At 40.6% G+C, this 26959-nt stretch overlaps 2 protein-coding genes across 2 annotated transcripts in view; both read left to right on the forward strand.

The window, feature by feature from the left end:
- LOC137253459 (uncharacterized) overlaps positions 1-22945 on the forward strand; it is a 146652-nt gene extending 123707 nt beyond the window's left edge. The window contains exon 5 of the mRNA XM_067790425.1: positions 22784-22945. Within this exon, the coding sequence (XP_067646526.1) occupies positions 22784-22945 (162 nt within the window). The remainder of the gene's footprint in view (positions 1-22783) is intronic.
- A 101-nt stretch (positions 22946-23046) lies between these two features.
- On the forward strand, positions 23047-24005 carry LOC137253467 (MORN repeat-containing protein 4 homolog). Its single transcript, XM_067790439.1, has 3 exons — positions 23047-23181; positions 23261-23534; positions 23614-24005. Exons 1-3 carry the CDS (start codon positions 23160-23162, stop codon positions 23879-23881), a joined length of 564 nt encoding a protein of 187 aa, XP_067646540.1. The 5' UTR covers positions 23047-23159; the 3' UTR covers positions 23882-24005.
- Positions 24006-26959: the final 2954 nt, after the last annotated feature.

The raw sequence follows: 26959 nt of genomic DNA on the forward strand, positions 1-26959 counted from the left end.
TAGCAAGGGGTTGTGTAGCGCAATATATAGCTTCTCCAACCCAATTGTCAACCTCACCTTCGAGCGGCGAATCCCGTTTCACTAACAGACGAGGCTCTGGCGACCCCAAGCTCCTCATGGAACTTGGGGGTGGGGAGGGAGGGATGGCCTGAAGGTTCAATGTGGCCATATAAATCGTTCCCAAGATGGTCGTGTCAGCACCTTAATGGTGCTGTGTTACCGGAGCGTATCGGGTCTGTATCCGACAAAGGACCATCACATCGATAACACTCCCCAAAGCCTTCGGGGAGTAACCTAATCGCTACAACAACAACAACAACAGGGTAGCAAGACCCTTAGTCCCTACCACCTTTTGCAGCATTTGCCAGCACAGAATATATATGTTTGCGACATCTGCCCAATGCAGCTCCTGCCTTGGACAGTGTCACTTTCCTAGATACTCTAGGGCCGAATCGTAACATACGATCCGAAATGGTGTATAGGATTAATGAAATATGTGAATTAGGGACAACACATACTGACTAGATCCATAATATATTATTACGAGTCGACCATTTTGAACTTCCACGTCAATGGCACTACGCTACCGACTCTCCTAAACCCCAAAATCTTGGGTGTGACGTTCGATCAGGATCTACATTTTGGTGAGCATGCAGCCGCAATTGTACCGAAAATCCAGAGCCGTAATAATATCCTCAAATCTCTTGCTGGCAGTACTTGGGAAAAAGATGAAACGCTCATTACCACTTACAAAGCAATTGGCCAGCCGATTGCATGCTACGCGTCCCCGATATGGTCGCCAAGCCTAAAGAACACTCACTGGAAGAAGCTACAGGCCTGCCAAAATACTGCCCTCATAACCGCCACGAATTGTCTTGTATTGTACTCCCAATAAGGGAAAGAAATGAAATGCTAACCAAACAGTTTCTGTTGAATACCCAGAAACCTGGGCATCCCAACAGACATCTGATTGATGAGCCTCCGTAAGCACCATGAGGAAATACGGCACCTGAGAACACAGCTGTATGAAGCCAAAAAACATAAGCAGGTCCTTGGTGAACTCCATAAACAGGCGTCGGACCTCTATGTCAGGAATTGCCCGGTGAATCCAGTACTCAAAGAGCAATACCCTAAACTTGCAGAAGAGGAACGCACACTCCCTAGGGAAACGCGAGTCACTCTAGCCCAACTTCGATCTGGATACTGTAACAGGTTAAACTCTTACCTATCCAGAATCAACCCCGACATACAAAATGTATGCCCTGCTTGCAACGTGTCCCCACATGACACCAACTATCTTTTCAATTGTAATGTGGAACCAATGCCTCTAACACCTCTATCATTATGGTCCACCCTGTTGAAACAGCAAGTTTCCTCGGACTCTCGTTTGAGGACATTGATGACAATTTGTGATTGGTCACACCTATTGGATGGGGCGAAGCACTGCTACAACAACAACAACGAGCCGGACCCGTGCGCATCTTGCGCAACAAATATAAAAGTCATCAAATATCAACAGAAATCAGCTGTTCTATCAATCAATTAAATCCTACAGCTTGCGCTGCCATCTGGCGTATGGTAGCATCTGTCGGTAATACAGTGCAAATATTCACAATAGTGCCATAGTACAAATAGATTTCTTAGTGTGCTCACAATCGTTTATTTTTAACAAATTATTTTAACAAAATATAGCTAAACAAAAGCACTACGATCAAAATTGTCCAATAGCCCGAATCTCTATCTTTAAAACCAACACTTTATTTGAATTCCAAATAAGAGCGAAAAAGGGACCCGTACATAAAACCAGCAATTGGAAATAATATATATGATGATAATTTTTTTAAATAGTTGGGCAGCCTAATTTTTATCGCTTGACTAAAAATTGTTTTCGATCCGTGATGGTATGTTACAATTCCATCGCTGGTCTCAGCGACTGCAACCCCCAACGGATGTCAACGCGCCATGCTGCCAGGGCGCAAACCCAACTACATCGGGTACTGCAATGCTTGGCCACAACAGCACTTGCGTCCTGGACTCCCTCAATTCAGGCGTAGCCACCCGTCACTCACCCCTCAGAGTGGCGACGTCTCCCCCCTTGCACTTCAGAATACTGCAGTTAAACTGTAGTGGGTTAACTGGGAGCATCACGGAGATAGTTGATTTTATGAAGCGGCATAAGATCCGCATTGCTACGATTCAAGAGACCAAACTCGGCAAGATCTACTTTGCAGACCTGCTCTAGGTATAACGACCACAGAAAAGATGGAGAGAGCGGAAATGGAGGCGAGCTCGAGTTTAAAACCCAGCACAGTGCAATATAATCTATTTGATCCCGACATCGGTCGCAGGGACAGTGTCCTGGAACGTCAAGGCATATCTGTCCGGTCAGGCGATGTAAATTTAGAAATCATCAACATCTACATCCCTCCTGTCACCTGTTGCCCCAGTGGATACATCGGCGCACTACTCACTGGCGATAATCTCATTATCTTAGGCAATATCAATGCCCACCACGATCTATGGCATTCTAACCTACAGGCGGACAGCGGGGTGAGATGTTGGCGGCCAAATAGAAGAAACGAAGTTCTGCACGAAAAACGGAGACGCCCCCACTCGTACAGTGGGAAATTGTCACAGTTCGCTAGATGTATCAATCATGAGTGCAGGACTAGTAAACTGCGTCAACTACCAAATGTAGTATTTGTTTTTATAATATTTTTTTTTTTAATATTAATAGTTTCGCTGAAGTTTCACCTGACTGACTGGTGTCACATGCAAACGGATACCTTTTTGCTATTTTTTACACACATATAATAATATTTTAAGAACAGGTTATTTTTATTTACACATGTACCATACAATCCTGGACTCTCGCCAGGAGTAGTACACTGGCTTTATGAGATGGTGGTCAAACCGATTCTGCTCTGTGAGGTGCTGGTCTGGTGGAAAGCACTGGACCTGGTGTCAGTGCAACGGACGGCGCTGATCGGTATCAGTGGCGCTCTCAGAAGAACACCTACCTTGGCACTTAACGTCATGCTGAACATATATCCAGTAGATATTGCGGGAAAGGCGGCCGCGGCCCGGTCGTTGGTCATGCTCCGTTATATGGGCTTCCTGACTTCGGACACTTTAGCCTAGTCCTAGAATGGACTATTGTATGCCGATAACTGCTCCCTATACGACCTTCACCTCAGTAATTCCACCGAGAGAGGAGTAGAGAAGAGGAATTATATGGGGCATGGCACCGATTAACTTGTTCACGGTTGGGTCGAAGTTGGACGGAAAGGTTGGTGGGGGTATTTTATCAAGAGGTAAATGTAAGCCGCACGTTTAAGTTGGCTGATCACTGCAGTATATTCCAAGCGGAGGTTGCTGCGATTAAGGATGCGGTTGATGAAATGCTATCCAGTGCTACTACGGTTAGCAAATTCAACATCTACTCTGATAGCCAAGCGGCTATCAAGGCCTTGAGCTCAACTACAGTGCGATCGAGGGTGGTCTGGGAGTGCCTCGCTTGCGATTGCATCGAATTATACAATTAAGATTATCTGGGTCCCGGGCCATAGTGATATCCCGGGTAACTGTCAAGCGGATCTCTTAGCCCGCATCGGTACAACTGAACCGGATGAAGATGGCTGTAGGGATTTCGGTATTCCGCTGGTCACCTGTGGATTGCTCCTCCATAGCTTGGCCTCGAGTCAGCTCAGCAAACGTTGGGCGGACACCACGTCTTGCAGGGTAGCAAGATCTTTCTGGCCGAAAGTGGATGGTAGGAGGTCTGCTGAAATAATTGCGTTCACTAAGATCGCATATCAATGGTCATTGGGGTTTTGACAGGGCACTGTCCCATGGGTATCCATGCGGTACGTCTCAATATACTGAAAACTCCATCCTGCTGCAACTGTATGGAGGATGATGAGGTGGAATCACCAAATCACTTTATGCTTGATTGCCCAGCTTTTGCCAGAACTAGGCGAAAGTACTTCGGTCGCGACTCACTTGGATCTCCCGAGGATTTATCCAAAGTTGAGATCGGTATAATTCGGCGCTTTATCGGTGCTACCCAACGATTCTATAAGTAGCTAGATCTAAGTCACCGTTATATTTGTTGTATGTGGTATCACAACGGACCTTCGTGTTGTCCAATTGAGCTTTCCTTATCAGGGCAGCTACCACCTAATCTAACCATACAATCCTAATGCACTAAAAACTTCGTCTGAAAAAGTTATAGATTTTCTTTAGTTAAGGCCCGAAAATTAAAAAAAGATTTGTCCCGTACCAACCGTGCAATGCTCCAGTAGCAATTATTGTGAAGAGCGGGCGGGTGGAACATCGACATCGCTGGGTGCTTCAACGCTGTCTTTTAAACCTTCCGCCTTTCGTCGAATATAATATTGCGGCGAATTTTAGCATCACTAAGCTGTTAGTAAATAAAGGCACAACAATAAAGCAAGCTGCCACTCTTGTGTACATGAAGCAACGGAGAGTATAAAAGCAGCGCAAACTGAGTAATCAGTTTGATTTAAACACGCAATTAGTTGTGAAGTATTAATGTTATTGTGAATTACTCTCAAAGTAGTCTAACAAAGACCATTTTGCATTACTGAATATTGGAGTTATTTGTTCGACAATTTAGCGGTTCGAACGTTTGCAGAAGGACCTCTCTGAAGTTGGCAAGACAACTTTTACGTGGAAAAAAATTACCTATTGGGAAAATTGCCGTGAATTTGCCGTTATTTATCCGTGAAACAAAAAAATTTGTCGTGGCCATATTTTAGAAAATACAGGGTGGCACGCCAACTTCACGTGAAGTTAGCGTGCCACCCTCAGAAAACCCCCTTCACGTGAAGTTGGCGTGCAACCCTGTATTTTCTAAAACATGGCCGCGGCAAATTTTTTTGTTTCACGGCAAATTCACGTGCAAGAATTATTTTCCTAACTGGTGTCTAAGGTGGGTTTCGAAAAGTGGCACGCTAACTTCACGTGAAGTTGGCGGTGCACCATAAAAAAAAGTAAAATTTTTTTTTTTCGAAATTATATAATATGCCACTTATCTACGGCAAATTTACGGCAAATTCGTGTGCAAGAATTATTTTCCTAGCTGGTCTCTAAGGTGGTTTTCTGAAGGTGGCACGCTAACTTCACGTGAAGTTAGCGTGCCACCCTGTATTTTCTAAAATATGGCACGGCAAATTTTTTTGTTTCACGGATAAATTACGGCAAATTCACGGCAATTTTCCCAATAGGTAATTTTTTTCCACGTAAAAGTTGTCTTGCCAACTTCAGAGAGGTTGCAGAAGGTGTATAATAACAAGGATTTCCTAAAATTCGTTACAATATTTTAAATTTTTCCTACACTCTGTGCCAAATTTTTCGATCGGGTGTCAGCCATGAAGCTTTATGGCTTTAAAAATGTTTGAACTTTGAGCTGGATCATGATTCATGAGGTTCGCTCGACAGACACATTTTTTGACAATTGCAGCCATTTTTCTCCCAAATCGAATTGATATCCGTTAACTGTGTTGTTTCTTTGCGAATTTTGGAAAAATATTAGTATTAGAAATAGGAAGCAATCAGTTTACAAATACCCGATAAGTACTTAACCGCATAATTCCTTAGAACATTTATTTTCATTTTATGATGAATTTATTAACTATGCCATGATCTATTAGTGTGGCTAAACATAAGTTTTATGAAAAGTACGGACACCAAGGAATCGTGCACTTTCGTAAACCTATGAACATACGAAGCCTAAACCAATTCAAAAATCATCGTTCAACGTCAAACCCTCGACTATTAAATCGATTCACGTAAAAATGTCATTAGTAAATAACGGAGATGCCATAACGAAATGTACTCATTGGGCAGGTTAACTTTGTGAGGACCCAAATCCACCAGTTCTGGTCCGAAAGAACAACGGCAAATGGATACTCTGCGTCGTTTATCGACAACTCAATGCTCGCTCAATACCAGACGCTTACCCACTACCCCGAATACAGCACATTTTAGATAGATTACGAAGCGCGCGGTTTATAAGCAGCTTGGATCTCAAAAACGGTTATTGGCAAATCCCGATGGAAGAAAGTAGTAAGCATTTCACAGCATTTACGGTGCCCGGACAGGGATTGTACCAGTGGAGGGTGATGCCGTTCGGATTGCACTCTATCGAGTCATTTACCCAGAGTTGGAACCACACGCGTTTGCCTACCTAGACGATATAATAATTACTAGCGCGACTCTGGAAGAGCATATCACCCACCTGAGAGAAGTTTTCGAGAGACTAAGACAAGCCAACTTGAAGATCAATTCGGAGAAATGTGATTTTTTAAGAAAAGTTTAAAATATCTAGGTCACGTGGTCAGCGAAGAGGGTATCCATACGGACCCTGACAAAATCGCCGCCATCAAGGAGCTGACGCCGCCACATACGGGAGGTAAGGCGATTCCTAGGAGTAGTTTCGTGGTACCGAAGGTTCGTACCCGACTTTTCAGGGTTGCACACACACTAATATCAATGTTGAAGAAAGGAAGGAAGTGGAAATGGTGCGAGGAGCAACAGGTTGCATTCGAAGCGTTGAAGAACGCGCTCATACAAGCACCAACACTGGCGTGTCCAGATTTTACAAAGAGGTTCCGGTTGCTGACTGATGCGAGCGATTACGGCCTTGGTGCAGTTCTTACTGAGGGGTTAGACGACGAGGAACGAGTGATAGCGTACGCGAGCCGTCGGTTGAATAAGGCCGAAACAAACTACTCGGCAACGGAGAAGGAGTGTCTAGCCATCGTTTGGGCTACCAGGATAATGAGGCCATACTCGGAGGGGTACAATTTTACGGTAATCACCGATCACTTGGCGTTAAAATAGTTGAACGCGATCGAAAGTACATCAGGCCGGATCGCAAGATGAGCTCTTGAATTACAGCAGTATTCGTTCGACATACAATACAGAAAAGGCAAAATGAATGTGGTCGCAGACGCACTCTCAAGGCAGACACTGGAAGAAGTTTTGGGAAGCATACAGGAGGATGCTATCACATGCAAATGGTATACAACGAAGATGGCCGAAGTAAAGAAGGAGCCGGAGTAATTCCCCGATTACGTGATGGAGGAAGGGCGGTTGTATCGCAGAATAGGGAGTCAAATGGATGGCGAGGATGCGGTACCGTGGAAACTATGCGTACCAACACCAGAAAGGAGAAGAGTGCTCAACGAAATACACGACTCACCGAGCGCAGGACACATGGTTATATGGAAATCCATCTCGCGTGCAATGATAAGGTACTACTGGCCTGGAATGTTTAGAGACGTATGGAAGTACGTGCAACAATGCCATACATGCCAAGTCTACAAGCCCAGCCAACAACAAGCTGCAGGTAAGATGCTCACGCAGATTTCCGACGAACTGTCTGCTACTGTTTGCGCAGATTTCGTGGATAAATTCTCGAAATGGGTAGAGATCATAGCAATACGGAAGGCGACGGACGGAGAATGTGATCAGAGGTATGAGGGAGAGGATTTTGGCGCGCCTAAAATCCTAATCACGGACAATGGAGCACAGTTCACGAGCAGGCATTTTAAGAAATTTTTACAAGAGGTTGGCACAAAGCACCAGCTAACGGCACCGTATATACCGCAAGAGAACCCGACAAAGAGAGCGAATCGTAACATCAAGAGGATGATAGCGCAATTCACTGGGAAGGAGCATTAGACATGAGATGAGTTGTTTCCAGAGATGACACTAGCACTATTGGGCCTCATCTTGTAACGAACTTCGTATCCCAGGTGATCGTCGAGCTAGACAAGGTGCATAACGGCAAAAGGAGAACGGCACATATAAGCGATCTAAAAGCGTACCATCAGGCGACAGTCGAAGAAGAAGCAAGTCCGGCAGCAGAAAGAAGAATACGTTCACCCCGTGAGCGTGGTAAGTCGAAGGCGTCTCGCCAAGCCCCGAATGAGGGCTTCACCGAAGTTCCCATCGGGGAACAAACGAGACGGTCGACGACGATAGCAACAACACGCGCCCGTAAGAGCATAAGAGCAACGCCACGCACGTCAACATCGCAAGCAGCCCAGGTCACAGAAGAAGATCAGACAGATTACAGCACGGTATCGATATGTTGTTCGCTAGCACTCGTCAATTCAGGTGCAAATGGTTCCAGAGCCGAACGCGCAGCCATAAGCAATAATCAACAGATGGTAGACGGCGACCGGAGTGGGTGGCACACAGCACTAGTGCAAGCCCCAACCCTGGAAGCGAGAGATTATCCCATAGAGAAAAGAAACATCGAGTCGAACATCAGGCGCAAGTCCCCTTTAGTGAACAATTATCAGGCGCCAAACATACACACAAAACATACACACGTTGACACACATAAGCAGTAGAAATTGGCACACGCTACCCCAATGAAGCGGCGAAAGAGGACGTTCCACCGGAATGTAGATGGTCGTACTTATCGGGTGAGGATCACCAGGACAGGCCTGGTAAGAGTAACTCTGCTTGCGGCAGGTGAGGGGAGAGTGTGAGGACCCAAATCCACCGGCTTTAGGGCCCACACATTCCAACCTATATATTTGCCCATCTTATCTGAATATTTATGAATCGCTTTCGAATTCATATAAATTGTCATTTTTTAAAACACTCTAATGTATATATATATATATTAGGCCGGGTCGATTTGTGGGGAGGCAAAAAAATCGCCCATTGCTCTGTGAAAATCATATTCTAGGGATCAAAATAAGAAACTTTGCCGAAGGAACCATACCTCTAAAACGAATTCTGATGTCCCTCATTTGGGTCCTAGGGGCAAATTTTGAAAAATCCCACTTTGAAATGCCTATGTTTTTTCTTTTTGGAGTTTATTTTTCTCTTTAGAAATTTATTTAATCAGAACATATGTAAATGAAAAAAATGAATTTAATTTAGTAATAGAAAAGATTATTAAAAAATTATTAGAAATTTGCGTTTTTACAACCCCCTTTTAAAACCAAGGCATCACTGTGATGCATTTGCATGTCGTAAACATAGTTGTGTGGGTTTTTTATTCAACCGTTTTAAAAAATGAAGGTATCAATGTGACACAATTGCAGATCGTAAAATTGCTTGGCATCAGAATTCGTTTTAGAGGTATGGTTCCTTCGGCAAAGTTTCTTATTTTGATCCCTAGAATACGATTTTCACAGAGCAATAAGCGATTTTTAAATCGACCCGCCCTAATATATACATATATATAATATTGAATTTCTATCCGTACACATACATATGATGTAAAACATAAATACCCTTATATATTGCTTAGAGACTTTGGGGGTTTCTCCAACCCCATCGTTAGAGGGATTGTGGTGGTTTCTCTACCTCCGCAACCTTCAGGAAGAATAGGGTATTCTTTAAGATTATACTCGGTGGGGGTTTTCCAACTCCCCCGACTAGTAGGAAGTGGTGGTTTTTCCACCTCCGCGGCCCTTAGCCCTAAGAGTAGTGTAGAAATTAAATTGAATAAAACAAGTTATAACCTTTCGAAATTTAAACAGGGTCTTTCTCTTTAAAAGGAGACGATAGGGATCATTTTCTCTTTCCACAGGGATCCTGGACGAACTGAGCATACCCCAGCCAAAGGAAAAGTCCGTCACAACTTATACAGGTAAAAGTTTAGAACAGGAGTCTACTGCTAATACGCGTCGAAAAATATCGAGAGAGGTGACCTCGACAACAATAATCTAAGGCGGAAAAGAAAAATTGTATATCTATCCGGAGATATTTGCAGTTGAAGTTGGCAATTTTCATGTGGTTTTTGTAATGTTTTTGTGCACTGAAAAAGATTTTGTGTACAAAGGAATTTTGCACGCATTTAATTTTGATCCCACCTCATTGGTGGACCGCCCAGGGTAATTTTTTACAAACTCGGCTAAAGGCCGCCAACGCAACCAGGGGTCATTTTTCGGTTTTTCGTCAATATCTTTTGAACGAGCTAAAATGTTTATTTTCGCCTTCGAATTATTGTTATCGAGGTCAATACGCGTTTTTGACACTTTATTTTCGGGCGCGTATTAAAAGTCGACCTGCTGTTCTATTTTTCTGTATGTTCGGAACATTCGTCTCCATTTAAGAATTTGGAGAATCGGTTTATATTTGGAATATTATGCATATTCGGACCTCGTGAGGTAGTGTCAAATCGACGTATTCCGAATATTCTAAATTAACGGTTTATCCGGAAAGCTTCCATGAATACTTAACGGAAAAGGGCTTTCCGAAATTCAGAATAAAAAGGTAAATACTCTCTGTGTAGCAGGACCGCACAAAAGCGTAACTCTTCTGTCAAAGTCAAGGTAGGAATATAAAGTTCTAAGACAATAAGCCATTTTCTTTTATTTTTGTTTTTGTCAGTTCATTGCGGCTGCTGAGTCGGCTGCCTGTTCAAAATCATGCTATCTCAAAATATTTTTCAAAAATTTCCCACAACAGGATTTGTCACAAAACCGCCCCATATTAGAGGTAGATTGAAGAACGCTCCATCTCAGAATGCTTTTCATTATTGGACGTATGCTCTAGTAGGGAGTTTTGGAAAAAAAATTGAGATAGTGTATTTTTTAATAAAATTGTAACGTACGGCATTCTTCAAACAATTTCCGAAAGAATGACCAAAACAACATAACTTTATCAATTCACGAAATATTTAGTAGAAAACGAATTATTTCCCCAAAAACTTTTGGCATTTACAAATTTATTATCACTTCTAATATACTACCAAAGATACTTGTCTACTACAATTTAACTGAAGGGGATTGAATTATTCCCCCTTTTCCTAACTTCGTAAAAGCAACCCGTCCAGATTTTTCAATTTGGGAGTGTCAAAGATCTGTCATCATTGAAGAACAAACCTCTAGTAGTGGAATCATGGAGCTGGATATGAAAATATTTCGGGAAATAGCGAAGTCGATCGTTCCCACTCCATTTATTATTATCTGAAATTGCTGTGTAAATTTATTCTTATGAAGAATATTCATTCTAAATCGCCAAATACATGAAAATAAGCTGTGGAGTCCACAGGTCTCGAACTTGTATGTGTGTTCTTGTTACGGTCTGCTGCTACGGTCTACGGTTACGGTCCACTTGGGAGCGTGTCCGCGCGAACACCTAGTGATGGGGCGAAAGTTGCGATAAAAAGTATCGAAAAAAAACAAGGAAAAAGACAGACGGGCGATCACTAGCGAAAATTGCCATGAGTTTCCGGCAAAAAGAAAAAGGGGAAGGGTGGAAAATTGCGTGAGCGAAATTTTGGCGGCCCTACAATTATACAAATGGGAATATATGACATCTAGGGGCATAACTTCAGCAGCAAAGGCGTCAAGCTCCGCTAATACACTGCTTTAGTAACCTCATTGCTCACTTCGCATCCCCAACGATATTCAACTATACTGCTTTGGTAACCTTATTGCTCACTGCGCATCCCCAACGATACTCAACTAATCACGAAACATCCTCGCCGGCTGAGCGCGTAAGCAGGTAATTGTCCAGAAACTAGGAAAGAGTCGATAGCGCAAAGCACCGAAACCGTTCTTTCCGACAAATCTCGTTTCTACGCGTCTATTTTGGGTGGTAATAAACCTTGCACCGGTTGTGTTATGTGGACACAAGATCCAGTTGAAGTAGGTCGGCGTTCGCAGTCACACCTAGTGAGATAAACCCCTTCCTCTACGTTTACGAAGAACACTACCACCTGCGGAAAAGCGTCCGACACCACCTCCGCCTCCAGGGCCAGCAGTACGCTGCCGCGTAATACAATCAACGTCAAAATAGCCAAGTCATCCGGCTGGTGAAGGGTAGCACGAAGCTTTATCGCCACCCGGTTGACTCGGTTACCTCGACCCAAAGCGCCAACCACCACCAACGGCGCCTACTATTATCACGGGCATCACCATCGGTAGTACCTCCCCCAACCCCTTCATTAGCGCCAACCACGAGCGCAACAACCACCAAACGTACCGCCACCACCTGTTGCAACGCACGCAGCAGGGCCGCGAACATAGGCCTGCTGCCACTAATTTTAACACCTACAACAAGCGGTACCACCGAAAACAATACTAGCCGCAACCTTATCCGCTACGACCATAACGGCTACAACAATACTAACCGCAACCCTATCAGCTACGACCATACCGGCTACAACAATACTAGCCGCAACCTTATCAGCTACGACCATACGGGCTACAATAATACCAGCTACAATAACAATCACAGGGCAGCGAACATAGGCCTGCGGCCATCCCAATTGCGACAACGAATATCAGCAGTTAAAGCGGTGAGTTCGTTCCAATACTGAACTAAATATACGTATTTGTAGCCTCAACCATGTTCTTTAAATTTTTTTTTGACTCTGCAACAACATATATTATTAATATACAAACATATTCAAATTCAAGGCTATCACCCTAGTATAGAATCCTAACACGTAATACATACATACATGCATATACCTAAGGTAAGGAGAACAAGCTGCATCCACTTGTAGTAAAGTTAACTTATTATACCATGCAAAAAAAAAGGTAGACGTAACGTAAAGTTAAGTAGATAGGTTTAATTAACTTAGAAGCAAGAAAAAAAAAAAAAAAAACAATACCAGCACTGACTGATAAATGCAAAACAGTTTACGTTTTACCTGAACATGTAAAACGATTTCATTAATTTTACTATAATTTTAAAAGTTCACATTTTGCCTGAACAGGTAAAACGATGTCGTTAGTCTTACTATAAATTTAAAAGTTCACGTTTTACCTGAACATGTAAAACGATGTCGTTAATTTTACCATAAACTAGCAGACCCGGCAGACGTTGTTCTGCCCTAAATTTGGCCCATCTGCATACATTTTAATAAGCTTTTTCCGTTCAACTCTGCCCTACCCCTCTACACTTTTGCCTAATCTTTTTATTCACTCCTCCCTCCGTCTTTTTCGCTTCATCTCCATCTTCGTCTCATTCTATCTCTTTCTCTGAGTCCTTCTCTCTTTTCTCTTATCTCAAGTTTTTCTCCTTCTTCTTCATCTCTTATTGCCAGTCCCAGACGGTGGTATGTATTTTGTTCCAGTCCCATTCCGAGTCTCAGTTCCAGTCCCACTCCGAGTCTCAGTCCCAGTCCTAGTCCTAATCCCAATCCCAGGCCGTCTCTGGCCTTCTTCTCGAATAGGACGTATGTAAATAGGTATTCGCATTCGCATGCATATTTATCAGTTTTGCTAGGCTGATGCGACTAAATCGAATATCACAATGAACTTTAGAGGTCTCAGCAACAGCTTTCATTTGCTATCCATAATACACACACATTCTAGGGGTATCCGGGTCCATGTTTTGGCCTATATCTCGAGACCCTAAATCCTCAGAGGTGTAAAACTTACTCTGTATTATAGCACACATCAACAGCTTCAATTTGATACTCATAATATAAAAACACATCCTAGGTGTATCCGGGTCCATGTTTTGGCCTATATCTCGAGACCGTAGTCATCCAGCGGTGTAAAACTTACTCTGTACTAAAGCATACATCAACAGCTTCAATTTGATACCCATAAAGTAAAAACACATTCTAGGTGTATCCGGGTCCACGTTTTGGGCTATATTTCGAGACCCTAGCCTCCCAGTTTATAAAAATTATCCTGTACTATAGCACTCATCAACAGCTTTCATTTGATATCCATATTGTATAAACACATTCTAGGGGTACCCGGGTTTACGTTTTGGGCTATATCTCGAGACTTCAGCCTCCCCGTGGTCCACGTTTTGGGCTATATTTCGAGACCCTAACCTCCCAGTTGTATGAAAATTATCCTGTACTATAGCACTCATCAACAGTTTTCATTTGATATCCATATTGTATAAACACATTCTAGGGGTACCCGGGTCCACTTTTTGGGCTATATCTCGAGACTCTAATCTCCCAGTTTATAAAAATTATCCTGTACTATAGCACTCATCAACAGCTTTCATTTGATATCCATATTGTATAAACACATTCTAGGGGTACCCGGGTTTACGTTTTGGGATATATCTCGAGACCTCAGCCTCCCCGTTGTATGAAAATTATCCTGTACTATAGCACTCATCAACAGCTTTCATTTGATATCCATATTGTATAAACACATTCTAGGGGTACCCGGGTTTACGTTTTGGGATATATCTCGAGACCTCAGCCTCCCCGTTGTATGAAAATTATCCTGTACTATAGCACTCATCAACAGCTTTCATTTGATATCCATATTGTATAAACACATTCTAGGGGTACCCGGGTCCACTTTTTGGGCTATATCTCGAGACTCTAATCTCCCAGTTTATAAAAATTATCCTGTACTATAGCACTCATCAACAGCTTTCATTTGATATCCATATTGTATAAACACATTCTAGGGGTACCCGGGTTTACGTTTTGGGATATATCTCGAGACCTCAGCCTCCCAGTTGTATGAAAATTATCCTGTACTATAGCACTCATCAACAGTTTTCATTTGATATCCATATTGTAGAAACACATTCTAGGGCTACCCTGGTCCACGTTTTGGGCTATATCTCGAGACCCTAGCCTCCCAGTTGTATGTAAATTATCTTGTACTATAGCACTCACCAACAGCTTTCATTTGACATCCATATTGTATAAACACATTCTAGGGGTACCCGGGTCCACGTTTTGGGCTATATCTCGAGACCCTATCTTCCCAGTTGTATGAAAATTATCCTGTACTATAGCACTCATCAACAGCTTTAATTTGACATCCATATTGTATAAACACATTCTAGGGGTATCCGGGTCCACGTTTTGGCCTATGTCTCGAGACCCTAGTCACCCAGGGGTGTGAAAATTATCCTGTACCATAGCACTCATCAACAGCTTTCATTTGATGTCCATATTGTATAAACACATTCTAGGGGTACCCGGGTCCACGTTTTGATCTCAAGACCCTAGACACGTAGCAAAAAAAAGGTAGACGTTGGCCGATTCTCAGACCTATCCAATATGCTCACAAAATTTCATAAGAATCGGTTCAGCCGTTTCGGAGGAGTTCAGCCTCTAAAACCGTGACAGAAGAATTTTATATATTAGATTTAAAAGTTCACGTTTTACCTGAACATGTAAAACGATGTCGTTAATTTTTCTATGAATTTAAAAGTTCACGTTTTACCTGAACATGTAAAACGATTCCGTCAATTTTCCTGTAAATTTAAAAGCTTACGTTTTACTTGAATATGTGAAACCCCAAATTTAGTCTAAGTTGCGTTTATAACAATTTTCTGTACATATTATATATTGGTGTCATTATACTATGCGTTATACCGAATTGATATTTTGTTAAACTCAAAAATAAACTACAACAACATATTAATTTTGTAAGGGGGCCCCAATTATCGGAATTTGTATCCAAACTTTATAGCCCTAAAATAGGTGTGTGAATGAAAAGAAAAAGGGCATTTAACCAAATTTTTACTTTGTATGTAATATATATACTATTCATAAGCACATTTATTTACAATTTTTTTTTTCTCACACCAAGCGCTTATAACCCTTGTCAAGAAAAAAAAGGGGGTGACATAAATATAGGTATAGCTTGATATATTTCTTTTATGCATATATACGATAGTAATAATGAAATCTGAATAAACTTGTAAATAATATGGGAATGCTGGCGTCCACATTTATTTAGAAGGTACCACGTAGGGTTTACAGGTAAGGGGCCACTGAAAATCAGGTGCGTCAGTGGCCATGGTTTTTGAGGGTGGGACATAAGCACCGGGCGTCGCAACACCACTCGCGGCGCCCCCATGTATATTCGGCCCTTTTTGTTTATTTTCCCTTTTCAGCTTTTTTTTTAATTTTATTTTCAGCGTTTTTTTTTGATTTTAAAATTTTATCAGCTAGTAACCGGTCATTTCCGGTTCGGTTAGCTTTGTCTCCTTTTGGGTTAGATTTTTTTTTAAGTTTCTTCTTTTTGAATTTGAATTTAAAGTTTTGAATGTTAACGGTCTGTCCGTGACATCCGGTTCGGCCGGATGTTGTTTTATTTTGAATTATAAGCGTTTTGAGTCGTCTCTGCGCTTTTTGACAGTTGAGTTTTGATAGGCATGATAAGAATTTTTTTCTGTTTATGGCGCAGGAACAGTAAGGTTGGCAAGGACCCGCCCCAGCCAACAATGACTAGCCACTGTGCACCACCACATCATGCCGACCGCCTTCCTTACTGCTTCCATCGTAAATGCGTTTCCATAACATTCTATATGTGTAGTTTTCATTTTTATATTGAAAGTGGACGTGGTAATCAACCGATTTTGTGATTATTGTCTAGGGCAATTCTATTTTCAAAAGAAAATACGGTTATAAATAATATTACAACAACATCCTCAATAATTACACTGTGCAACAGCCGGCTGGGTATTTGACAAAACCCACTTTTTTGTAGAGATTGAGGCTTAAGTAGACAAAGTACTATCTCCGTTTTTCGAAGTTAGCCTCCAAAAAATAGATATTGGAAATTCTACATTTCGAAATTTCATTTTTTTTTTGTTAACGCGTTCAGCAAATTAAAAAATGAAAAATGTGGTCGTGGTCCGCCTTTTGCCGTGGTCTGACTTTTCACCTCGTATAACAAGCCTTGCCGCCGTGGTCAGGCTTTTCACCCCGTATAACAGCTGTTATATTAAATTTCTCAAAAAAAGAATTCAGCCCTTCAAATAAGTGAAAAGAGCGGCCCACGACCACATTTTTGCTATTTTAATTTGCTGAACGCTTTAACAAAAAAAAAATTTAATTTCGAAATGTAGAATTTCGAACTTCGAAAGCCGATATCTATTTTTTCGAGGCTAACTTCGAAAAACGGAGATAGTATTTTGTCTAGTCAAGCCTCAATCTCTACAAAAAAAGTGGGTTTGGTCCAATAGCCAGAAAAAAAGTTGATTTTATCGCATAGTGTTGTGGATAAAACAAGTGTAATATTTTATCCATCAACTGCCTGATAGGCTGTTCAAGATGGGTACTTTTAAGCGTTTTGGCAGGATGTTCAATATGGCAGCGCATAGGGCCAGCTATCTTCAGCGCGTGGTAGAAACAGATATAGAATGAGCAGGGCCGAATTAACCCTCAACGGGACCCTAGGCAACCATCAATTTGGGGCCCTTTTTCACGTCCGTTCCCTTCTTTTTTCGAAAAATACAAACATATCTTTCATAAAAATTTTATTGTCACAATGTAATAATATCAATATAATTACTATCTACATTTTAAATATGTCGTTTTCTACATTTGTTTTCGGCAAATTCATGAATTATATCGATTTTGTTCAATAAATCTGACTCAATGCAAAGTATACCTAACATTTCGAGTCGCTCTTGTCGCGTTGTAGCTCTTTCAGCACCTTTGATTCTTTTTAATTGCGAGAAGGATCATTCGGCAGAACAATTTGTGATCATTAATGCTAAAAAAATCCGAAGAGCTATTTCTGTGTTAGGAAATACATCGGCTAATTGATCTTCCATTAGAATCTTATACAAATTACTATGAGTTTTTTGTGCATCAGTGTATCTGGAGTTCACGTAACTTTGGAATTGTTTCATTTCAATGAAAAATTTTTCCAAATCTCTAGAATAAAAAATAGCTAAGTTATTTATAGATTCGTGGAGGTCTCCATCACTTAGAGAAAAGTTGATGAGATATGCAAATCTCTCTGAAAATTCCATATACCTTCGCTGTGAAAATTGTCGATGATTTCGAGGAAACCTTTTGTACTAAAATCATCGCGAGGCAAAAATTCTACTTCTGGAGCATTTCCGTCATTAGGTTGTTTTTTTCTACGACGAGTACGTTTTACGAATTCTGTATAACCCACACCAGGTAATAATTGTTTTGTGTTTTCCTCGAAATTATTGAACTTTTCACGGAATGAAACTAAACTCTCTTCTAACGATCCGTACAAAAAAGCACACATTTTCAAATTTGCCTTTTCACTTTGCAATGACTTACTCACTGAACGCATAGCAGTCAAATAGAGTTGAAGGCTTCTACACCCTCTGTTCCAAAAATAACCGAAATTTTTCAAAATAAAAACAATCAGTGTACATTTTGAGACAATTCTTTTTTAATAGTCAATATACTCTCCTTTTACTTCGATATACATCTTTGCACACTAATACATTTTGTCAAATGAGTCGCAAATGTCCTTTTTAGGAACCTTGTCTAGTTCGTCGGTCGTCGCCTTTTGAATGCGGTCAAATGAGTTTTATTTATTTGAGTAAAAATTATTATCAGTTCTGTTTATATTTTTCTTTCACTCTCTAGAATTTTATGTTTGTAAGAAAATTTCAGAATCCTTTTTCATTTTTCAGGGGCCCTCTGAAATCGGGGGCCCTAGGCAACTACCTATTCTGCCTACTTGTTAATCCGGCCCTGAGAATGAGACCACGATAGTCAATGAAAAATCAGGTGATCGGTTCTATTTGTAATTTTGACGTACATATATGCAGAAGTTATCACATTTGTCTTTTCCACAATGGCTACAACCGTTTTTGAAGTCGATGCAGATTTTTAAAAAATTCGAGCGGCCTTAGTAGGCGTCGCCACGCGGTTTTTTTTTTCAATATAGTCAAATACAGTTTTTAAGTCCACCTTACGAAGTTGATCACATACAATTTTAGCGGGTTATGATGACCCCACGGATAAATAGGCAGACGAATAGACCGATGAATAGATGAGCAATGCTATTATAAACTTTTTTTCGGTTGAGACTACCCATTTTTCCGGTTGACTTAAGTAGGTCGTTGTTGTTGTTGCTGTTGGAACAATAAAGACACTCCCCAAAATTTGGGGAGTGTTATCCATGTTCATGGTCCTTTTCTGGATACAGATCCGGTAAATTCCTGCAACAAGCACCAGAGGTTCCAGAACAAGCAGAGTTTGTACCCTACTCTCGGGAGCGATTTAATATGAGCACATTGAACAATCTAGACCAGCTCGCCCCCACCGCCTAGTTCTATGAAGAACTTGGGTTGGTCAGAGTCACGCCTGCTAAAGAAACATGATTCGCCACTTGTAGATGAAGTTGACAATTGGGTTGGAGAAGTTATAAATTGCGCTGGCAACCCCTTGAGAGGGTTGCGCTCCATAACCCCTTGATTCCCAATATTTCTCGTCCTACGCATTGCCATATTGCCTTTGCATAGTGAACGAGCTTGTACGAAATATTCCATGTAGAGCAGGAGCGCGCATCTGAAACTGCTTGACAAGCGGCGCAACCAAACCCGATTTACACACAAATCTGCCCACTAATAATTCACTATTTTTTTAATAAACGCAAGTTATCTTTTATTCTGCTCTCTTAAGTTTTTTATTCATGGCACAAAAATTCACATAGATTCAAATCGGTATTCTTTGGTCATCCGGGTCCACCTTTGTGCTATGCGTCCAGCAATAAATGTTGTATTTATCTTTAAATCAGTAGTTAAATATTCTTGCACACTGAGCTCCTCCTCCCTTGGACTGGCATTCAGCTGAAGTCTTGTCACTGAAAAATTAAGCTAATGCGAATAAGAATTGGTCAAAACATTGATAGTTTCCAGTGAAATATGCTAATTAGATTTGGATGTGGGAAATCACTCAATGGTGCTGCTAGCTGCGAAGCCAAACAAGTCTTACTTGGGTGTGCGCATTAGAGACATTTGGCGTACACTAAAATTTATTCAGGCAAAAAGTATGCACTTCAACTTAAGAAAATTTTCGGTTTGGTAAAAATTTTAGTGAAATTGTTAGGTTAGGTTCGATTGAAGACTAGACTGAATATGTTCTTAGAAGAGGTACCAGAACACTTTGAATCGAATCCCACATCAGCTCAATCATAGCCTTAAGCAGCTCTTTTTCCACCATTCGGTGTATATCTACCCATTGGCTTTTGCTGTGATCAATAAGCTCCACATTCGCTCCTCCTTTCAGGAATAACCAGAGTTACAACGTGAGTAACGTAGCTTAATTCCTTAGGCTTATCAGCCTTCTCTCTATTCTCGACATACCACAAATAATTTCCTTCTCTTTTCATTTGTTTTCACACGACTTGGACCTGATCATCACCTCTCTCCATTGAACCCTTTATAAGCAGGCGTGTTGTCTTCAACCGATCGTTGCCACTTGTTTCCTCCCGAGGCCCCTTCTTAAAGCGGTGCTATATCGGGGCTTACTCATGGCAAAAACCTCGCTCTCATGGTTGTTCAAATGATGTAAAGCCCTTTACCAAGAAATCGAATCTAATCTGGACAAGTTATGCGAATGAATAAATGCGTTCTTACGCAGAAGGTTTCCTTATTCGCATTTACCCATAGAAGCAAATTCAGATGAGAGCCCCACTCGATTTGAAAGTTATGTAGGAGTTTCTTTTGGTTGACGATTGCACTTCGAGCGTAGGTGAGAGAAAGAAGTAAAAAGCTTAATTTCGCAGGCAGGACTCTAGATGGAAGCTGGTACTAAAAGTGACTATATTTCGTCTCGTGGGAAGTCAGTCAAACTCCTCCATTTGGAAGTTGTTGCAGCGCCGTTGAGAGACAAAGCCATTTGGAACACTTTCAGAGTAGGGGATTTACGCCGATACCGCACACTTGTATGCTACACACACAACTCGAAGACACAAGAGAGCATTGGAGTTGGAATTAACATGTCCATAACACTGGGATAGCTCCCAAGCATCTTTCAGTCATAACTTTGTGCACAGATATAAACCTGAAATGAAGCTTTTAATATGAGAAAGCGGTAAATGTTATACTGTTATCACTGCATGCGCCCACTTTAAAGACAATCAGCAAGAGAATGAGTCACGCAGACACAATACAAGTGAACACTTGAATGCATTTCATTCGTGAAATAATCGCTACCTTGAGTGGGTGGAAAATAAAGTATCGAAAGCAGGGTTTTCAGTAAGGTAAAGCAAATCCTTCTGTGAACAGATCACTTCCCTTATCCTGCTCAGCCCCCACTCTCGTTAGTGGTTAGGGGGTTAGAATATACCAGCGGTAGGTATGCCTGTCGTCAGAGGCGACTAAAATACCAGATCCAAAGGGTTGTGTAGCGCAACCTTTTCAGGTTAAATAAAAAAATGTAAGGCGCGATAACCTCCGAAGAGATCTAAGGTCGATCTTCTCTTCCAATTTGCGTCGTGCTCCTATTGATTTTCCCTACAAATTGGCCGGACGGGACCTACATGTTTTATGCCGACTCCGAACGGCATCTGCAAGGCAGACGAGTTTTCACTGAGAGCTTTTCATGGCAGAAATACACAGGGAGCGCTTGCCAAACACTGCCGAAGGCGACCCCGCTTAGAAAAAATTTCTTCTAATTGAAAAACCTTATTTCTAAAATTTTGATGTTGCTTTGCCCGGGGTGCGAACCCAGGGCATACGATGTGGCAGGCGGAGCACGCTACCATCACACCACGGTGGCATTTTCAGGTTGCCAGCGCAATATATAGCTTCTCCAAACCCAATTTTCAACCTCACCTTCGAGCGGCGAATCTCGTTTCACTAGCAGACGAGGCTCTAGCGACCCCAAGCTCCTCATGGAACTTGGGGGTGGGGAGGGAGGGATGGCCTGAAGGTTTAATGTGGCCATATAAATCGTTCCCGAGATGGTCGGGCTAACACCTTAATGGAGCTGTGTTACCGGAGCGTACCGGATCTCTATCCGGCGAAGGACCATCACATCGATAACACTCCCCAAAGCCTTCGGAGAGTAACCTTATCGCTACAACAACAACACAACTATGGTTGTACACTTCGGTTACCAACTATTTTTGCGTTGCAGGGAAGTGGAATTGAATACAATTTATGGTTCGTACCTTTCTCATCCCGACGACACTGGTCCGTCGACAGCCACCGCGACAACGAGACCATGTCATTAAATTAATTCAGATTCATAAACTCATGGGTCAACGATTCATCGGTTATTTGACATTGATCCACGGTAATTTGGATACCGACCCACCGGTTATTCAATATCGGCTTAACGTTGATCTATCTATCTATACGGCACCATCTTGGGCACCTGTAACCATCAACCAGTCATCGTTCACCGTTTCCACAGGTTATTCTTCGTTATCCGTCAACCGATTTACCGTTCGCCTTTGTTACTGTCCATCTGACATCAACCATCCAGTCGTCGAAGGAATCTCGCAGTAGTCCTTTCTAAGCACCAGTACAACCGAAAATCATACTCAGATATGCTTCTAAAAATGTGGGTATGTGTACATCAAGAACATTATTTTTTGAAGATTAAATCGCCCAGAGATTTGAATTAAAACATAATAATACCGCATACAAGCATAAATGCCAATTACTGGTGACTTAACCATAATCAGATAAAACAGCTGATCGAACGAATCTTATGGAGATCAATGTAATCAATTAATGGTGCCATACCAAAACGCTAAAGCCATAACCATATCATAGCCAAAGGGCCAATTAATGGTGACTTATAACAATAAAACCATAACCTGATAAAACAGCTGATCTAACCTACCTTATGGAAATCAATGTAATCGATTAATGGTGCCATACCATAACGCTAACGCCATAACCATACTATAGCCAAACAATTTGTTTTTGGTTTTCCGCCATATCCATAACCTAAAAATATTTGAGTTGGTGAATTTAATAACTTTTTGTAGATTTTATTCATAGTTTTGGATACGTTTTGACTAAGATACTTATTTTTTGTGGAATATGTTTGTAATTTTTTGCGTTTTCTTCATTTTTATGAAATTTTCACGATTTTTAGGTTAAGGCACCATTAATCGATCACATTGGAGATGGTTATGGATATGGTTACGACTATGGCGTGAGGGTTCAATCCAAGTTTCTGTTCCGGTTTCAGTGTCGGTGCGATGTCGGTTTCGATTTCTGTTCCACATTCGATTTTGCTTTTGGCAGAATTTGCTAATATTACATTTCGCAAACCAAGATAAGCTAATGAGTTTAATGTAGCACTGTCAGCCAAGAATTTGAGTGACTTTCCACTGCATTCCATTCCAGCGCAGCTTTTGGCAGTCAGTTTACATTGCATTTTCGTTGTACTTTATATTTCAGTTAAAAAAAAAAAATAATTCAATAAAAATCTTAAAAATATCCACAAAAGCGAGCTAAGAACAGTCAGCATGGACGACTACGAGGATCAAGGTAAGTAAAAGTGACATACAGTGGGGATGATATATCCTAAATTAAAAATACTAACTATTTCATTTGAACGCATTTCCAGGTGCTGTCGCAAGCGAAGTGTATCGTGGCGGTGCTAGTGGTGGGGGTGATGGTGGTGGCGCTCAGGGTCGTGCTGAAAACACAACATCTTCCTTTGTAAAAGTAGGCGGTTGGCGTTATGAAGATAATACACGTTACATTGGAGAATGGGATCAACGTGGACAAAAACATGGTGTTGGGCATTTACAATTTCCTGATGGTACACGTTATGATGGACAATTTAATGATGGGTTTAGTCATGGTTTGGGTTGCCTTTGGTTTTCAGATGGTGCCAAGTAAGCGTACATCATTTATTCATTTACATAAATTACTAACAACTCATCCATTCTAATTCTATACAATTTGTGTTTGTAGATACGAAGGCGAATTTATGCAAGGTTGGTTTCATGGTTTTGGCATATTTTGGCGTTCTGATGGTATGAAATTTGAAGGTGAATTTCGTGGCGGTAAAATTTGGGGACTCGGCCTAATAACGTTTCGTGATTTCACACATGGCTTTCCGCGCAATGAAGGCTTCTTCCAAGACTGCCGTTTAGTACGTAAACAACGTTGTCCTGAAATAGTGCAACGTGCCCAAAAATGTGCATTAATGGCGCGTGCACTATGTGATCATCCGTATTAGGTTTTGTTGTGACCTTATCCCCCGTTTATTATTACCCAGACAATATAAATTAGGTTTATTTCATTAGAACTATCAAATACATTAATAAAAATTACAAGTTATAAAATATATGTGAATTAAATGCGTCTGCTTCGGCTGCTCTTCTTCTTTTTACTCAACGTTAATACAAATCGCTGTCAAACTCCTTCGAGTTACATTTAGTGTTTCCAGTTGATTACTTTTTGGATAGGGTATCCAACAGGTTTAAGCATAAAAAAATACAAATGCATACATACATACATATATACAGCACGTAAAAACACTTCACAAGCATAATGCCCACCAAAAAAGAAGCCCGATCTCTGTTCAAATCAGGCATGCTTAACGAACGAAACGATATCATTTCGTTACGATAATCAACGTTAATAAACGAAACGAAGTCATTTCGTTTCGTTTATCAACGTTAAGAACGTCAAATTAACGTTAATTTGACGATCTTAACGTTAATAAACGAAACGAAGTGACTTCGTTTCGTTTATTAGCGTTGATTATCGTAACGAAATGATATCGTTTCGTTCGTTAAGCATGCCTGGTTCAAATACCAATACATTTGTATGTATGTATACACGTTTCTTTGGCGAAATTTTTTTACTGCGCTGCACTATGGGCCAGTCGACTTGATGCGATGGCCAAAGGTGAGTTTTGGAAATCGATAGAATTGCATGTACCATTTGAACTACCCAGTAGGAAAAGAAGCTAATTGACTATAGACGTTTTGAAAAATTTCTTGCTACAACGAACGCAAAAAAGACAAACTTTTGTTTTTGTCACTGTTAGAAACTGAATAAAGGTAAATTTATAATCATTCAAATCATGGCTCAACTATATGGTTGGATTAAGGGCCAATTAATGGTGACTTATAACCATAAAACCATAACCAGATAAAACAGCTGATCGAACCTACCTTATGGAAATCAATGTAATCGATTAATGGTGCCATACCATAACGCTAACGCCATAACCATACCATAGCCAACCAATTCGTTTTTAGTTTCTCGCCATATCAATAACTTAAAAATATTTGAGTTGGTGAATTTAATAACTTTTTGTAGATTTTGTGCATTGTTTTGGATACGTTATGACTAAGAGACTTATTTTTTGTGGAATATGTTTGTAATTTTTTGTTGAATATGTTTGTAATTTTTTGCGTTTTTTTCATTTTTATGAAATTTTCACGATTTTTAGGTTAAGGCACCATTAGTCGATCACATTGGAGATGGTTATGGATATGGGTATGGTTAAGACTATGGCGTTAGGGTTAAGGAAGTTTAATTGGCCCTTTATCTCTACAGCAACAACATACCTTTGTTCAGATTGTCAAAAACTGCGTGTTGGTGTTAGGCGAATGGAATAGAATGAAAACATAAAACTTGTTTCGGTCTGCTGTTATGGTCTACGGTTACGGTCCACTTGGGAGCGTTTTCGTTGGAACGGTCTAGTGGCCGGGGATGGGACCTAAAAGTTGCGATGAAAAGTATCGAAACAAAAAAAAACAAAAGTCGGCGATCGCTAGTAATAGAAAAAACCACGAGTTTCCGGGAAATCGACGAAGAAAAAGTTTTTCTTTTTTGGCACGCTGACGAGAAGTTCTTTCTTGGTCGTTTTGGTGCAGTTTTTGCCACAGCAATAGTTTGATTTTCGCACATTTCTTAAGGCACTTTCGAAGTCTTGCAAATCATTGCGTTAATAATAGCTTGATAAATATGCTTTAAGCTCTCAACCAAAGCAGTCTAGAAAAGTGTTATCACAGTCATTGATATTTTACGATAACCCAAAGAGTTTTAATGCATTGAATGCAGTGGCTAAAGCTACTTCATGTGGGGTCTTATTCATGAATGCAGCTATAATTTCTACTGTGGAAGTCTTAACATGTTGCGGTAACATGGAAGCTCTTGTATTTGGATACATGAATGGCGAATCCGTTTCAACAAGCAGTCCATCAATAGGAAGTGTTCCATTTTCTAAAAGTTTGCGTACTCCACTATCTCATTTGTCCAGTTATTAAAGAGCCGGCAACTAAAATTACCAGCAGAACCATAATAGCCGGCAACTAAAATTACCAGCAAAACCCATAATAGCCGGCAACTAAAATTACCAGCAAAAACCAAAATAGCCGGCAACTAAAATTACCAGCAAGAACCATAATAGCCGGCAACTAAAATTACCAGCAAAAACCATAATAGCGGGCAACTAAAATTACCAGCAAGAACCATAATAACTGGCAACGACACATAACCGGCATCAACACATAACCGGTAAGAAGAACTACCATCTTTTCTGGCTAAGTAGGTACCGGCCTACTGGGTGAGTCCGTTCTGGAATAACAACAACCACATTTTTTTTTGATGAACAAATTTTAATGTAACCAATTTTTATTATTGATTCCCACCGTACTTATACAGGCATACATATGTAGTCTCACAATTGAAACATCAACTCTATTTCCTTATGTATATAAACTAACTATCATAATAGATTAATTCCGTACATGCATACATATTTATGTATGTGTATAACTTTAAATTCACCCTTTCAACGTTATCATTAATAACAACGTACTTTACCTTGATTCAAACAAATTTTTCCAAAACAAAAAAATATATATATATTTTTTTTTTGATTAATCACTCCTACAAGTGAATATCCTTTCCTTTTTACGTGCTGCACATATTTTGATTTCTTCACTTCTAACGTACCTACATATGAACATACATGTACAATAGTGTATGAAATATATTTTTTTCTGGATACCTCTTTAGCAAAGATAAGGAAATTTATTTATGTGTAAAAGAAAATGCACGGATGTACACATTCGAAGATCTTACTAATCCCTACCCTCCCAATCACTTAATTAAGCTGCTCCGTATACATAAATGCATAAATAGTAAGGTAACTTAAACAAAACTTGCTGTTAAACAATAACAGATTTTATGTGTGTAAAGCAGAATAGCATTTAAATAAACTATTTAAAACCGAAAATACCAAAACACGTTAATACAATCAATTTATTATACTTATATACATAAACCTATATACATT

The sequence above is a fragment of the Eurosta solidaginis genome, chromosome 1, assembly GCF_040869045.1.
Source record: "Eurosta solidaginis isolate ZX-2024a chromosome 1, ASM4086904v1, whole genome shotgun sequence".
Taxonomy (NCBI): domain Eukaryota; kingdom Metazoa; phylum Arthropoda; class Insecta; order Diptera; family Tephritidae; genus Eurosta; species Eurosta solidaginis.

Bases quoted from the DNA above. Each gene is read 5' to 3' on its own strand.
- LOC137253467 (XM_067790439.1), top strand. From the start codon at position 23,160: ATGGACGACTACGAGGATCAAG. The intron at 23,182-23,260 runs GTAAGTAAAAGT...ACGCATTTCCAG, and splicing joins GGACGACTACGAGGATCAAG to GTGCTGTCGCAAGCGAAGTG. The intron at 23,535-23,613 runs GTAAGCGTACAT...TTGTGTTTGTAG, and splicing joins TGGTTTTCAGATGGTGCCAA to ATACGAAGGCGAATTTATGC.